The sequence below is a fragment of the Conger conger genome, chromosome 4 (genome assembly GCF_963514075.1).
Source record: "Conger conger chromosome 4, fConCon1.1, whole genome shotgun sequence".
Lineage (NCBI taxonomy): Eukaryota > Metazoa > Chordata > Actinopteri > Anguilliformes > Congridae > Conger > Conger conger.
Window position 1 is genome coordinate 59,397,172 of NC_083763.1, and position 14,999 is coordinate 59,412,170.

General features: G+C 38.3%; 1 protein-coding gene across 1 annotated transcript; it reads right to left on the bottom strand.

Annotated features, from left to right (window-relative positions):
* Positions 1 to 9,402: 9,402 nt before the first annotated feature.
* Positions 9,403 to 10,461, bottom strand: LOC133126662 (C-C chemokine receptor type 4-like). The gene has a single exon (XM_061239004.1). It carries the CDS (start codon positions 10,459 to 10,461, stop codon positions 9,403 to 9,405), a length of 1,059 nt encoding a protein of 352 aa, XP_061094988.1.
* Positions 10,462 to 14,999: the final 4,538 nt, after the last annotated feature.

Consider the following 14,999-nt stretch of genomic DNA (forward strand, 5'->3'; position numbering starts at 1 on the left):
GGTCAGTAGTTTAGTGATGACTACTGTTGCTTGATTATAACTTTTGACATTGCAGTTCTCAAATCAACCAAATTTAACAAGGATCTAGGAAGGCACCTTTTACTGATGACTGGCTTATTTGTCGATACAAAATGCCATCTTAAAATGCAGAGCTCATAAACAACGCAGGCGGACATGGCAGAAATATAAAAACTGCAGCGCTGGTAAATCACACTCCTAAGCATTTAATGGTTTGTGTAACTTGGAATAGCAGCATTTTATTTACATTTAAAAACTGGATTTGCTTGTATGAGTAGGGCAATTACTATCGGAACTAAATGTGACTGCAATAATTCAGCCAGATGAAAATCTTGATAGATAAATAATGAAAGCATAAGGAGAAAATGATAGCAATTTATTTACTGTATTAGAGTAGTGTATGTCACATCAACAATTTGCTTTTATCTGTAAAGAACACAATTAATTGGTAAGTCAGTGCTCATTCATACATTGTCTTATAAGCTGGTATATTGGAAAAAGTGTGAATCTATACCTCTATACTGTTTGATAACTGACTTGTAGAGGTAATCAAAAGCTAAGCTGATTTGCCTCCTAATATATTTGTCTCTTTAGCAAGAAGCTAAAACCATGAAACCTTTCATAATAAAATCATGGTGCTTTGCCCTGCTTTCCTGTACATAAGGTCAATTAATACGTATATTGTCAGCTTTTAGCTATGGGCTAGTCTTTGTCATAAATTAGACATTATATAAATGGCATGAAACTCTTCCTGAGGGGCTTATCGGCAAACTCTGATCATCCGTCATATGACAGACTTATGCACTGAGGACCTGTTTCAGCACAGCAATATCATCCATGGCTATTCTCCCATTCTGGTGATTACCAATCATGCCATTGAATCATTTGTCCCTGTAGAATATTACCTCACATATTCAGCTTTCTGAATCTTGAGCTCCGTGAGGATCTGATGCGGTAGAGAAAGCATCCTCTGTATATGGAAGATTTTTCCACTCAGCTTTTTGAATCTGAAGCTGAACATAATTAGCATTTTCTTTTAAATGCTGCACAAAGAATACATACGTGGGAGACTAAGGTATACGCAAAACTTCACCTCTGACTCTTCTCTCATTTTAACTGAGATCCCGCCATGTCCAGTGTTGGAATATGTATCACATCCTGTTATAATGCTGATGGAATAAACACAGGTCCAGTCAGAGAGGGAAATTGAACTGAGCAAGCAATGATTGCCTCACAGTTTAGGCCTTTGCCCAGATAGTAATTTTGATTGATTCTCTCATGTCCTAACCTTCCTCGTGTTGTGTGGGAGCAGTGAGGGAAGAGCAGAGCAGAAAAAGATACACTGCCCATTTGATCACGCAGCCTGAGTACCAGTCCACCCAGACCACAGGCCGAGATGGGCCATGATCAAAGCCCCTGCTCCATCTTGAACTATTTTGGTTGTAAGGAGGAAAAAATATAGGCCACAGAAGAAAACCTTGGACATTTGATTGAACACACAGTAAGACAAACATCGCTCATTCCAGCTAGAAATCGAGATATTAGTCAGTATTATTATTATTTCAGCTCATTACATGATAATTATATAGGTTAGGGTGGTAATTAATTGTAGTAGTATTGAACTGCTTGGATGTCACTATAATATGTATTTTTTTATTTTCTACATTGTTCTTTTTATAAAAAATCTGAAAACAGATGTTTCATCGGTAATGTCACCTCATTATTTGTTATCAATGTGCAATGGCAATGGGTGGTGAACTGGTTCAGACATTTACATTTTCACCAGTTCACCACCCATTAATTGATTTAAAGAAGTCAGTATTATGTAGCCAATTAAACTTAAAGGATGAGTAGGTTGATTTAGTGATTGCACTAAACTTACTCACCAGATCTTTATATGTTTGCTCCATTAAAGTTTTGATAGCCACAGGCGCCGAAGGCCTTAGAGACAGCGCCTTCACCAATGCAGTGTCCCCATTATTACTGAATATTATTATTAAATTCAGGAGGGGGGTGGGTAGCCAGCTTCTTTTACAGCAGGATATCCTGTCAATATTCAAGATGATGTAAGGAATTTCAACTCCAATAATTATTGTGTTAAAAACATAAAATGTTCTGAAGAGGGCAATAAAATATCAGTCGAATCTCAGTCAATCAGTGACTGCACTGGCTACATTGTTGATCTGGATTGAAGTTATCAATAGTAACTCACTTTTCACTCACTTCTTTTGCGCTATCAAGTGACCATCAGCAATTTGCTCCTGCTGAGAACCTTTATTGACTCAGCAACAAGGGAGCCTGATTAACGTTATCAAGTTAAATACTTGTGTGCCCATGTGTGCCTAGGTCTAGAGGCCATTGTAAAGAGTTTGGTTCCCAATATTGGGCACTGGAGATTTCTCCAGACATGTATTTTTTGTATTGGGGAATGTTATTCATGTTTTGGCACTTCCATAAATCCATAATTTACCACAGTGCATACACGGTGAATAATTTCCACATAGCATAATTTTGAACTGTGAACCCATTTCACTTTATGTATGTATTCTGTAAGTAGGTAGTATGTAATCTGTATTAATATAATAGTAACGTGCGCTTGAAAGCATATGGAGGACAGTTATAGACTTGCTCCAATGTTAAGAATTATATTAAATAAATTTGGCGCAAAACTTGGGGCTGAGCATGACAAATTCCCACCCTTATTTGAAATGGCAAAGTTTGCAACCACAACTGCATTCTCATTCAAACCGCACTGTAGAGAGCCTCGGTTCTCCTATAAAACATTATGGTGCCACCAGATGCTTCTTCTCATACAGCAGCTAAGCTTTCATATGTAGCCCCAACATTTCCCTTATTAAATAATAATGAAACGTGGACCCTAACAAACTGAACCCACCTGTACCCTGGGTGATGCAACCACCAATTTCCCCAGAGAGCTACGTCACTAGCACTAAAGAACAGAAACTAAAAGTTGCTACATACATGAAGTCATTGCATTCAATATCTTTATGAGTAATTAAAGAATATAATTGATCTGCTTTATTTGCAGAATGAAATGTGAAATTGATGAATAACATAATATACAGTATGTATTTTTATAAATAGAAAAAATGACTTCTGATTTCAACAGCTTACTTTTAGCTTACTTTTAACAGTCTTTTTTAAAGCAGCTTTCTAATAGGGAAGGAAGCAGGACAACCTATGCTAGCCAAAAACAGCCACTCCCTCATTGGGACAAGTGGACAGTCATTTTCTAGTCATTTTTAAGTATTCCTCATCTGACCCTAAAATGCCAGAAATGTTTACATGAAAAGGGTGTATATTTTTAAGGCATAGATGAGCCATCACAAAAAAATGTGAGAAAACATATTCACCTCGCTATTGCACACTCCCCCACTGCCCTCAGTATGTCATGTCATGTTATTTAATTCAGTGATTAGTAGTCATATTCCCTGAAAGTTTGGCAAAGAAAAAAACATGCTTGTCGGTTCTTATCTAAAGGAAGAACAGAATCTGTGCAGGAGGCCTTCAGAAGAATTGAGCCCCCTTTATATTTAATCTAAAAGAAATTTTTATAACCTTCTTCAAAGAAAGTGCTTTTTTTGTTTTGTGAGCCTGAGGAATCCAGTCTACAGCTAAAGGAATACCACTGGCTCTATTATAATTAAAGGGAAACTGGCAAGTATGGCATTTTATTTTCCTGTCCAGTCATAATAATCCTTCACTAGATTAGAGCTTGTCTAAAAACTGTTACTTTTTAAAATTCTAATTTTAGGCAGAAGTGCTGATGAGCCATGAAAGAGTCCTGTTTTGCTGTAGACACACATTTTTGAAGTTTTGCTTTGCATGTTATTTTCTTCAGATGATTTTCTTCATTAGTGCAAAATGAGTTGAAGCAAACACTCAGTGAGCACTTTATTAGTTATTTATTAGACTTATTTTTTAGACTTATTGGTCTTCTGCTGCTGTGGCCTATCCACTTAAAGGTTTGACGCGTTGTGAGTTCAGAGATGCTGTTCTGCATACCACTGTTGTAATGTGTGGTTATTTGTGTTACTGTCACCCTCCTGTCAGCTTTGACCAGTCTGGCCATTCTCCTCTGGCGTCTATCATTAACAAGGCATTTTTGCTTGCGGAACTGCTGCTTACTAGATGTATTTAGTTTTTCGCACCATTCTCTGCAAACTCTAGGGACTGTTGTGTGTGAAAATCACAGGATATCAGCAGGTTCTGACATACACAAACCACCCTGTCTGGTACCAACAATCATTCCACTGTCAAAGTTGCTTAGATCACATTTCTTCCCCATTCTGACATTTGGTCTAAAAAACTGCATAACCTCTTGACCATGTCTGCATGCTTTTATGCATGTATTTGCTGCCACATGATTGGCTGATTAAATATTTGCATTAACAATCTGGTGTACAGGTCTACCAACAAAGTGGTCACTGATGTATGTAGTAGCAAAACGTAATTGAACCTTATCCTTATGAGCGATTCTTGGAACGCGGTTGTCACAGGTGTGTCGTTAATAAAATTAAAATTAAAATCTTAATAACTTAATAACTTTTCACCACTAGATGTCCTCTTCTTATTTATTTTGTTTCTGGATTTAAATTAGCTATTTAATCATGTTAGTCATGGTGGCGTGGCAGGTGTAAGTGAAGACACTGTAACCAGTCTAGTAAGGGCATTTTGTGTGCACATGTCTGATTTATATTCACTAGACAATTCTGTAAAGTCGCACCTGGCGCTATGCTCTGTGAATCAGAGTTCTAAATGACCTACTAATTAGCCTGTCATACTCACAGAACTCAAAACACCAGCAACAACATCATGTACCAAATTTATTGACTGACAGACTGAGTATTTTGTTCATTTAATATGGTAGATTATACATAAAGGCGGCACGGATGGTGCAGTGGGTAGCACTGCCGCCTCACAGCAAGGAGGTCCTGGTTTGCATGTTTGCATGTTCTCCCTGTGTCTGCGTGGGTTTCCTCCGGGTACTCCGGTTTCCTCCCACAGTCCAAACACATGCACGTTAGGCTGATTGGAGAGTCTAAAATTGCCCATAGGTATGAGTGTGTGAGTGAATGGTGTGTGTGCCCTGCGATAGACTGGCGACCTGTCCAGGGTGTATTCCTGCCTTTCGCCCAATGTATGCTGGGATAGGCTCCAGCCCCCCTGCGACCCTGTTCAGGATAAGCGGGTTAAGATAATGGATGGATGGATGGATTATACATACAGTAATATGCAATTTTGCATCAATTATACCAATATAGCTGGTGCGATATCCCTCTATATGAAGCACCAAGGGCTGTGATGAAAGGTTGTTGTTGTTGTTGTTGTTGTTGTTGCTGTTTATTTATTGTATTATTTTTATTGTATTAATGAATGAATTACTCTCATGGCTGTTGTGTGTTCCCCTTTAGGCCTTATAGGTCAAAGGCACATGTCCATGGCTCAGTTAGCCTGCCCTTCCTTTTTAGGTGTCCAAGGCTAACAGCACATGGCCATGCCTCATCTAGCTAGCTGTTTTTTACTGAGAAATACAGTACAGTGTCACTTCTGCTTTGCTTAGTGTGTCTTTTCCTTGACCTTGCTGTAAATTCAATGCACTTTGCAGATGAGGAAGTGCATAATGTGTAATGTGAGCAGCCAAATGCCAATTGTATAAAGGTTTCAGCGATGTGGAAAGTGCACCAGCTCTCTTGTTTATGGTAATATATGGTGTCCACATGAATCTGTTTGAGGAATCAAAGTAACTTAACAGTATCTGTACTTCAACATCTAGCGCCAAAAGCCCTCTCTTCAACAAGAATGGCATGGGCTGAATTCTATGAGTCCGCACCAATAAAAATAACATAATTAACATGTCTTTGAAAAATGAAAAGGCCTTTTTGATGCAAACAATTATAACAGAATCATTTCTATAGATGCATGTGACATTTTCATGAACCATTCCAAAAATAATAGCTCCCATTAACAAGCTGCCCCAAATGAACTGGGGCACAACCAAACTGCCTGTTATTTATGCCTCAACTGTCTCAATTATTGAAAAGGCCATGCCATTCATCCATTGCAGTGGCTGGTGAGTAATGTAATTCCTATCAACAGCTTATATTACACAATGACATATCAAATGTAGACTATCGGAAATGGAAACTGTACCTCTAAAACAATGGCTATATTCTCATTTCAGTGAATGTTTCTTCTGTGGCTTTGCATCTGGCACTTAGCTGTATGATTGTGTTTTGTAAATTAACTTTCTTTTCCTTCTTAATCAGAACTCTTTGTGTGGGGAACATATGCCGCTGCTGTGTTTTGTTGTAAATTGCACAAGGAAACCGTAAGCTAAGTACTACACTTTCAGTTAATTATTTCAGTTATAAACACTCTTGTACATGCTAGTTGTATGCCTATGACTCACAGGGAGGGGTCAATGTCCACAGACTAACAGGCAGGGTGTGCTGAACACTGTTTCTGAGGATGGATGTTTTAAATAATCTGAGAAAGGCACAAAAAGACTAGAATGTTTTTAGACTATAATTTAATACAGGCTCAATTTTAAACATTTTTCATAATGTGAAATTGTGCCACAGGGTTGTCATATTTGTTTTTATGTATTTATGCTTGAAAGATATAAATATGAATGACAGATTTTATGAAGAACATAAATTTAGCATTGCAGACAATTTATGCAAGTGTGAGCGGATAACATACTGTAACAGTTGACAAGAAGCAAAGCTTCAGCCCCCTCTTCGAGATGCCATACCCATGCAAATGCTGTCAAACCAGTTTCTTCAAAACATTCAAGTTACCATGGAGACACACATCCCTTTTAGTGGTACTGTAATTACCTATGGCTGTATCTACTACTATTAGAATGTTTGTTTGTTAGTAGCAAACTGTAGCTTGTTTTTCTTGTTTCAAACTTGTCAAACTATACTGATTTTCCTGGCCTTATTTATTAGCAATGTGCAGAATTACTTTTTCCTTACATTATTGCACATGCCTTAAATATTGAAATTCACCCAAGCAGAACTAGTGTCCTCTGCCTATTATATAGTACTGCTGAGAAATGAAAGGTTTTTAAACTCAATCCACACATTTATTTATTTTTGTTTGTGTGAGTACCGGTTAACCATCACACTTCGAAGAATCGAAAAGAAGAAGAAGGGACAGTGCTGAGAAACATCTTCGCCTCATAAACATTGTACATTCCATAACATTTCCATCTTCATTAATGGTAAATCGTTCATTTATCCTGACAAAATCCAGTCTGACAGGTGTAGAGGGACAAAAAATTGACACCAACATCAGTATTTACATTTACATTCAAATATATACATTTGCATTCTTCAGCAAGGGAGGATATTGATTCCACTCAGAAAATGTAGCTTAGAAGCCTTCAGAGTTAACAAATATAATTAGTTGGAAATAAAATGTCTTATCATTTGTATCTATTAAACTTTGATTGTGAAAACTGTGGATCTGGTGAAAATAGGAAATAATATTGAAACGGTAGTACATTGTGTTTGTGTGCATGTGTTAATTAAAATATGAAATCAAATCAAACCGTAATATAAAAACGTGTTACTTTAAAGAGGCTTGGAGAAACCACAATATTTATAAAATCACTGTAAAACAGTCCAGATTTATACACAGTACACAGTCTGGGACAGTAAACAAGCAGATGGCAGTCAATAGACATGAAGAACAGAACAAATTAAACAGAGCCTTAAATGAGGCATGAGTGGCAGAAAGAAAATGTGTTTTAAAAATGATCTTTAGGGAAGAACAGAAGACTTGCAGGTTCTTGTAAGAAAGCAATTCATTTCACATTTATTGACCCACTTATGCATCAAGTAGCGACACTAAACAGGAATAATCTTCACCTACCTGTTTGAAGATAAGAACAAAATATACCAATTCCCTAGGTATCTCAAATGAAAGCAGGTAGCTACACAGTGAAGAAGGATTTTGCTCCCTTTCAGAAATTGTTAAACTCCTTAAAAGTCCTTACATTTTGTTTCTAATTACTATGTAATGTACCAAAGAGACAGTATCGCTTTTCAAGTGATACCAACACTTGTCATTATCATGTCCAGTAATAAATGAAGATTACAATCAATACAACCATGATATAATCACATATACACTCAATGAGCGCTCAATTGGGTATTCATGAAACCTTTAGTTTTTATACTTATTAAGTCTTCTGCTGCTGTATCTACTCAGAGGTTTGACAGGTTGTGTGTCAAAGATGCTCTTCTGTATACCACTGTTGTAATGTGTGCTTATTTGGGTTGCTGTCACCTTCCAGTCAGCTTTGACCAGTATGGCCATTATCCTCTGACCTCTCTCATTAATAAGGCATTTCTGTCCACAGAACTGCTGCTCACTATCTGCATGATTTTATGCATTGCACTGCTGCCTCACGATTGGCTGATTAGATAATCACATGCATACGTAGGTGTAAATAAAGTGCTCAGTAAGTGTATATAGTTATATCTCTAGTACTGTAATTGTTTTAGACAAATTATCATTTATTACACCATGTTGAATAGTATGAACCGACAGTAGAATTATGGCACATTCTGTTGATCGGTTCACACGTGGGAAATATAAAGGTTTCTGTATGAGTTATCAGTTAATCAATCAATAAAATTCTATTGATTGATTTGTACATTTTACCATTGCCTTGTCACAATTGCAGATGACAAAGAATAAAACAAAACAAAAAGGCTGAGTGTGTTGAAATGAATAATTTCCCTTCACACAAAAAGTATTCTAATGGTACACTCCAAAGAATATGCAGCAAATACTGATTTATCCTGATGTTCCCCTTGGGAAAAATAAAACTATTCTATTCTATATTATATTCTATGCTATTTGATTCTACAACAGGCCAGACTGAGTGTTTGAACAGAAAACCCAGATGATATGGGAATAACTTACATCACTCATCTCCCCACTGTAAAATAAAGGGTGGGACCTGATTGGAAGCTTAGTCACAGCATTACACAGAGAGCTTGAAGCAGACATTTCCTAAATTCTTCATTATAAGATATACAGTATGTGCTAATAAAAATTTGCTAAGCAAAAGAAGTTCATGATGGTATGTTACAGTGATTTAAACCCATGCATCTACATATTTCAACATGATTTGATAAACTCTAAAGCCTCCAGTTTTAATGCATGCGGTGCTTAAATATTTTCTTTCTTTCTACAGTTCAAAAAAGAAAGCATAAAGTTGTTATAAAATCCTCTGTTTCACCAATGCACTTTTAAGATTCTAAGTATTCAATCAGGACACATTCTTCAGGCATGAACATAATCTACTGAATGTTATCCTTGAAGCACAGAGCTATGCCATGTCTACTCATGCACAGTGTGCAGGACTCTTTGAGATGTTGTCCTGCTGCTCTGATTTGTTGACAGCTGACTCCCTAAACAGGGAGTGCGCTTTGCCAACAGTTTTTTTAAATGGTTCCGAAACTTTTTGCCGACAAACGTGTAGAACACGGGGCTAATGCAGCAGTACAGGAAAGCAATGTTCCGCGTGATATAGAGCGCATAGTCCAGGCCATCTCCACACAGACCTGAGTTACCACTGTCCAAGGCCTGGAGAGCTCTGAGCAGTACAACAACATTGTAAGGTGTCCAGCAAATGAAAAACGCAACAATTATCACAAATATGATCTTTACTGCCCTGCACTTTTCCTTCATCCTACTGTGCACAATCTTCACTGTAATTCTAAAGTAGCAGTAAAGTACAATGGCAAGGGGAAGCAGGAAGAAAAATATGAACTGCTGATAGTTGCCTATGCGCTGCCATCTGGTCATGACCTCTTTTGTCATGTCTGTCTCCTCACACAATGTTCCCAAGTCGCCATCTTCTCGCACATCAAACTGAATGATCTTCTTTACACTGGCCAGGACACTAACGCCCCACACGGCGGCAGAGGAGATAGAGGCATACATGTTTCTCCGCCTCTTCAGGGCTGTGACAGCATGGACCACGGCCAGGTATCTGTCCAGGGTCATGAGAGTGAGAAATAGAATAGAACTGTAGAAGCCTATGTAGTACACACTGCTCACCATTTTGCACATCACTGCACCAAAGATCCATTCTGATGAATGATATGTGGCCCAAAAAGGAAGGCTGGAGGCAAACACCAAATCAGAGATGACCAGGTTCAGCAGAAAAATGTTGGTCATGCTGTTGAGTTTCTCATACTTGTAAATGATGTAGAGGACCAGTCCATTCCCGAGGAGGCTTAATAAGAAAATTGAGTAGTAGAAAGCTGGCAGGAACTGGGCACTGAAATGGTTGACATTACTCTTGGAACACCGGACCACAAATACATAAGTGAAATTACTATAATAGTCATAAAGCCCAGTGCTGTTCAGCCACAGAATGTAATCGGTATCCATCGCTGCACTTTCTAGCTCAAGCTGTCAGAAAATGTGCTCTTGTCACACAGTTCCAGTGCGTCGTCAAAAAAACACAGTAAAGATGGGCACAATAATTCCACTCACTTACCAACGTGACCTTCTATTGTGAGCATTAGGACTGAGAGGGCTAGGAGTTTTTAAGCTCTCTCTGTGGGTGTTTTTTGTGCTGCAGGGATGATTCAGAGTAGGCGTGCTATGTAGGCAGTACACTTTTTATGTCAGCTATGTGACTGTACTTCCCTTTTAATATATGTTATTGTTTAGGTTTTATTGTCAGATACCATTCTAATAGGATGTCTAAATAATATAGGCCTATATTATATGTATAACATCAAAAAACGATGTTTTAAGATTTTAAGATGAGATAAGAATGAATCATCTCATTAACAAGAAATGTATTACGCAATATTCTTTGAGGTTTAATATGAATGCACTATGAACCTAGGCGTCAAGGCTCTGCCTCTCACTCCCTGTTGTAAGCATGGGGTAGCTCACAGGTGGATGCTGGGGTGGTGGGAGTGAAAACATTTTCTGAAGGAATAATTTAAGCAAATGCAGCTAGTAAATGCGGCAATAGCAAACAATATAAGCAGCAGCAGCACAGGAGCAACAGCATATTAAAACAAGCAATACAGCAGCACAGAAGCAACAGCATATTAAAACAAGCAATGCAGCAGAAAGAGCCAGGCAGTGTTATGACTTTAGCATGCAGAGTGAGCCAGGCAGAAGGGCAGAGAAGAGAAATTTGAACAGCTAGCAGGCAGCACAGCATGGCAGAACTACAGCAAAATGAGCAAGGGCCTTGTCACATGCCATGACACACCCCTGGGCAGACAGAAGAGATGGACACAGGGAGGTAGGATGAATTATTGATTTTCACCCACACTTAATTTACAGGAACTGGAGTCTGCGAGCCCATGACCAAACGTAAAATAAAGAAAAATCTTAACCCGTCACCCTCACGAGATCCGGGCCTAAACTAAAATAACAAATGTAAAGAGAATCGCAAAGCTTTTCAGCAGGCTTGGGCTCTGTGGCTTGTCAGCTCTGGGTTTGGCTCAAACCCCACTCACAGACATGATTCCCTGGTCTCAGAAACCTACCATGGAAATAAGCACACATTTATAAGCACCTCAACTGATTCATATTGTAGTCCAGGTGTCGGCGTGGTCCTCAGACTGCCCTACCTCCTTTCCACAAATCAAGCCCCACTTGCCACAGGTCTGAACAGGTGGTTGGTGGTTTGTATAGCCCCTGCCATTAGATCATGTGAGGGAGCGGAGCAGTGCTTCTGGAGTTGTCTGCTCGAAATAGCACTGCATGCTTCACATCATAAAGTAAAATTTGGCACTGATCATGAAGCCTAGAAGATGCCCAAAAGTGACATTTAATGGTGGTTGTGTAACCAGTAGAACCCAACCTTTTAGAATAATGATAACACAATTTAGGCTGAGACACAATTAGCAGACAGCTATTCACAGAAGATCTGTGATGCAGAGGGAAATATTAACTCGGAATCTGGAAATATAAAATGACAAATTGTTAATCAATAATTTAAGATTCCGTTATTTAAAACAAATTATTATTCATACACATCGACACTTGTTAGTTTAAGCATTTATTGCATATCAGTCTGATGCATGTAAAGGGCAGTACTTGAAGTATTTGAATGATAATGTGATCATGCCAATGTGTCATTCTCATGTTTTAGTGGACATAGGCTACTGGTGCACTACTGGGGATGCATCTTCCATTTGGAGATGAACCGTATGAATACATGGTGGGTTACATTAATTGCTTTAATTAATTAATCTTGTAAGATCACCATGTCTTAAAAGGGTCCTTTTAAACAGTCCAGTTATTTTTGGTTTTGTACAGAAACTGAAATTTCTGACATGAAAATTGCATTTATCTCCAGCTTCCCCTATCACAAGTGATGTGCTGAACGTAACCTTCTTATTTATCTTAGTTATTGCCCCTGGGTAACTCAGCCATTTTAAATATCGCCTTCACTGGAGCAGAGAAAAAAGACATAGCCTGCTGGCCTTTTTGACTCTTTTCTCCAATGCTGAGAAGTCATGGTGTCCTTTATGTATTGAATTAAAAGGGCTAAAATATGTATTATATGCCTCTGATCAACCACAGATACAGCTGCCCTTTACAGGATAATTTCCCCTTATGAAAGTCATTTAAAGATGAATTGCAAGTCAAAATGCAAAAGACAGTACAAAATAGAAGAAAACGTAGCTTCATTTATTTCCTTCAACCCCAGACCATTCCCTTCCTGCCACCTCCCGTACCTCTGTTTCTTAGTTTGATTCCCTGTTCCTCTTTTTTCTATTATTTTTCAGTCCGTGTTCCGCTTCGTGTCATGTCTCTGGATCCCATTGTGTCTTGTTACCTGTGTATATGTCTGTTTTCGTCTATTCTTTGCCAGATTGTTATGTGCCCTGCTTCGTGCCATACGGTTCAGTGGTTTTCTCCTGTTATCCGTTTCCTGTGACCTGCTTACCTGTTTCCCATGCCCTGCTTACCTGTTTCCTGTGCCCTGCTTACCTGCTTGTGTGTCCAGCTTACCTGTCCCTGTGTTCCTGTTTACCTGCTCCTGTGTTTTGCATTTGGGAGGGGTTGAGATAAGCTTTCAGGGAATTATACTCTTTTTGAAGACAAAATTGTGGGTACATATCTCATACAGTGTGTAACATATCCAAAATATAGAAAATGGCAATATTAAGATTGTTTGTAAAATCAATGGATGTTTATTTTGACAGTAGGTTCATTACATAAAAATCTGTTTTGTCTCATTCCATTAAAAAAATAAAATAATGGGACAGTAAAGCACATATCAATGCATGGGTGGGCCCTTTCTTTCATTTGTAAGCAATCTGCATTTTATTGTTACTACTACATTCTACTAGTTACTACAGCTACATAGCCAGAAAATAAGGTACTGTAGCTAGCTGCTGTGGCCACCCCCCATTTATCAGTTGAACAGCAGACCATGCAAGTTTCTCTCCTGTGTTTACAAACAAAACACTTCTACGCCCCGTTCTCAACCCCGCCTCTCCGTTGCAGATGACCTTGTGCCGTGATGGCAAGTCTAATATGATTTATAAAACATCAGCTTTAGTAGTCCACTCAGGCCTTTTATTTAGTTAGTTAACCTAATTTAGCTAAATGTTAGGTAAAGTTAGCTAGTGGTGACACTATTGGAAGGTATGGCCACTGAATTTAGCTAGTTCATAATGCAAGGGCAAATTAATCATCTCCTCTTGAACTCTACCATATTGTTGACATTGACATCTACCAAGGTGACACTGTTACCTTGTAGTAGTAACCAGACCCAGGGAGAAGAGTATGTAAGCAAAAGCCATGATTTCAGAAACTGGACGGAAGTTTCCAGTGGCAACATCTGACAATAAAGTAGCAGGATAATGCTGCCAACAATAGTCTGGTTCCTGGTCATGGTGGGAGTCCTATGACTCTGAATGTGAAGTGAGTCAAACAGCACAATGATAAAAACAAGTCTGTTAATAGAAGCCATAGCTGTTGGAAAGAGCTGTTGGGACTTCTGCTTCACACGGGATAACCCAAATGTTCTTCTTACCTGAAAAACTGGGCCAAACTAGATTAATGACATTTCATGAATCTGACAAAGGTCAATTTACAGTATACACTTAAAGGGGAATTAACTTTTAACTTCTATACTAAAGACTACATTGGCTGGACAGACTTCCACATGCTTCAACGGACTGATTTGGACAATGCGTTGCCCAACCGTATCGGATAGTGCTGTTGTTCATATATTTTTCCCGATGTAGCTCAACTCAAAGGTGGTGCAAGAAGCTGTATGTCTCAAAAGCTATCTGTAAAATTATCTGGCACACTATAGTTATTTAAAATTAGGAAGGATAGAGGCGGAAATCATTAACAGATACAGTATACCTCTAACAAAATATGTCACTGCCAATATCTCTGTACAGAGCTTTGGCCAGTCATACAGGGATAATTAATTAGTTATGCCTTTATCTGTTAAATTAGCTAAATATTGTTGTTCTTTTTTTGGTGAACAACAATACACAATTCAGAAGTTGCATGAATAAACACATTGGTTTTTCTTTCTTAGCTCACTTTTATTCCAAGTCTGGCCAACATATTTCCTGTTTGGTAAAAATACAAGTTTGTTTTGCAAATTATTTGATACAGACATGTTTATGGACCAAATATCCCACTTGGTTATGAAGCGACAACTGTTTTCTGACTAACGTTGAATTTATTTCGTAATCCATTCAGCCATTTTCGAGAAAACAATATTTTTGCTGGGACGATGCCTAGGACAATGCCAATACTTGGCATAAATGTATCACTAGGTCATTTCAGTACCAAACTAATGTAAAACATGGCAAGCTTCTTGTACAACATTCCCTACCCTTTCCACCAAGATATAATGCGTCACATTCAGGTGACAGTCAGTTATCTGAATAAGACTAAATAAGCAGACATGCGTAAACATGCAA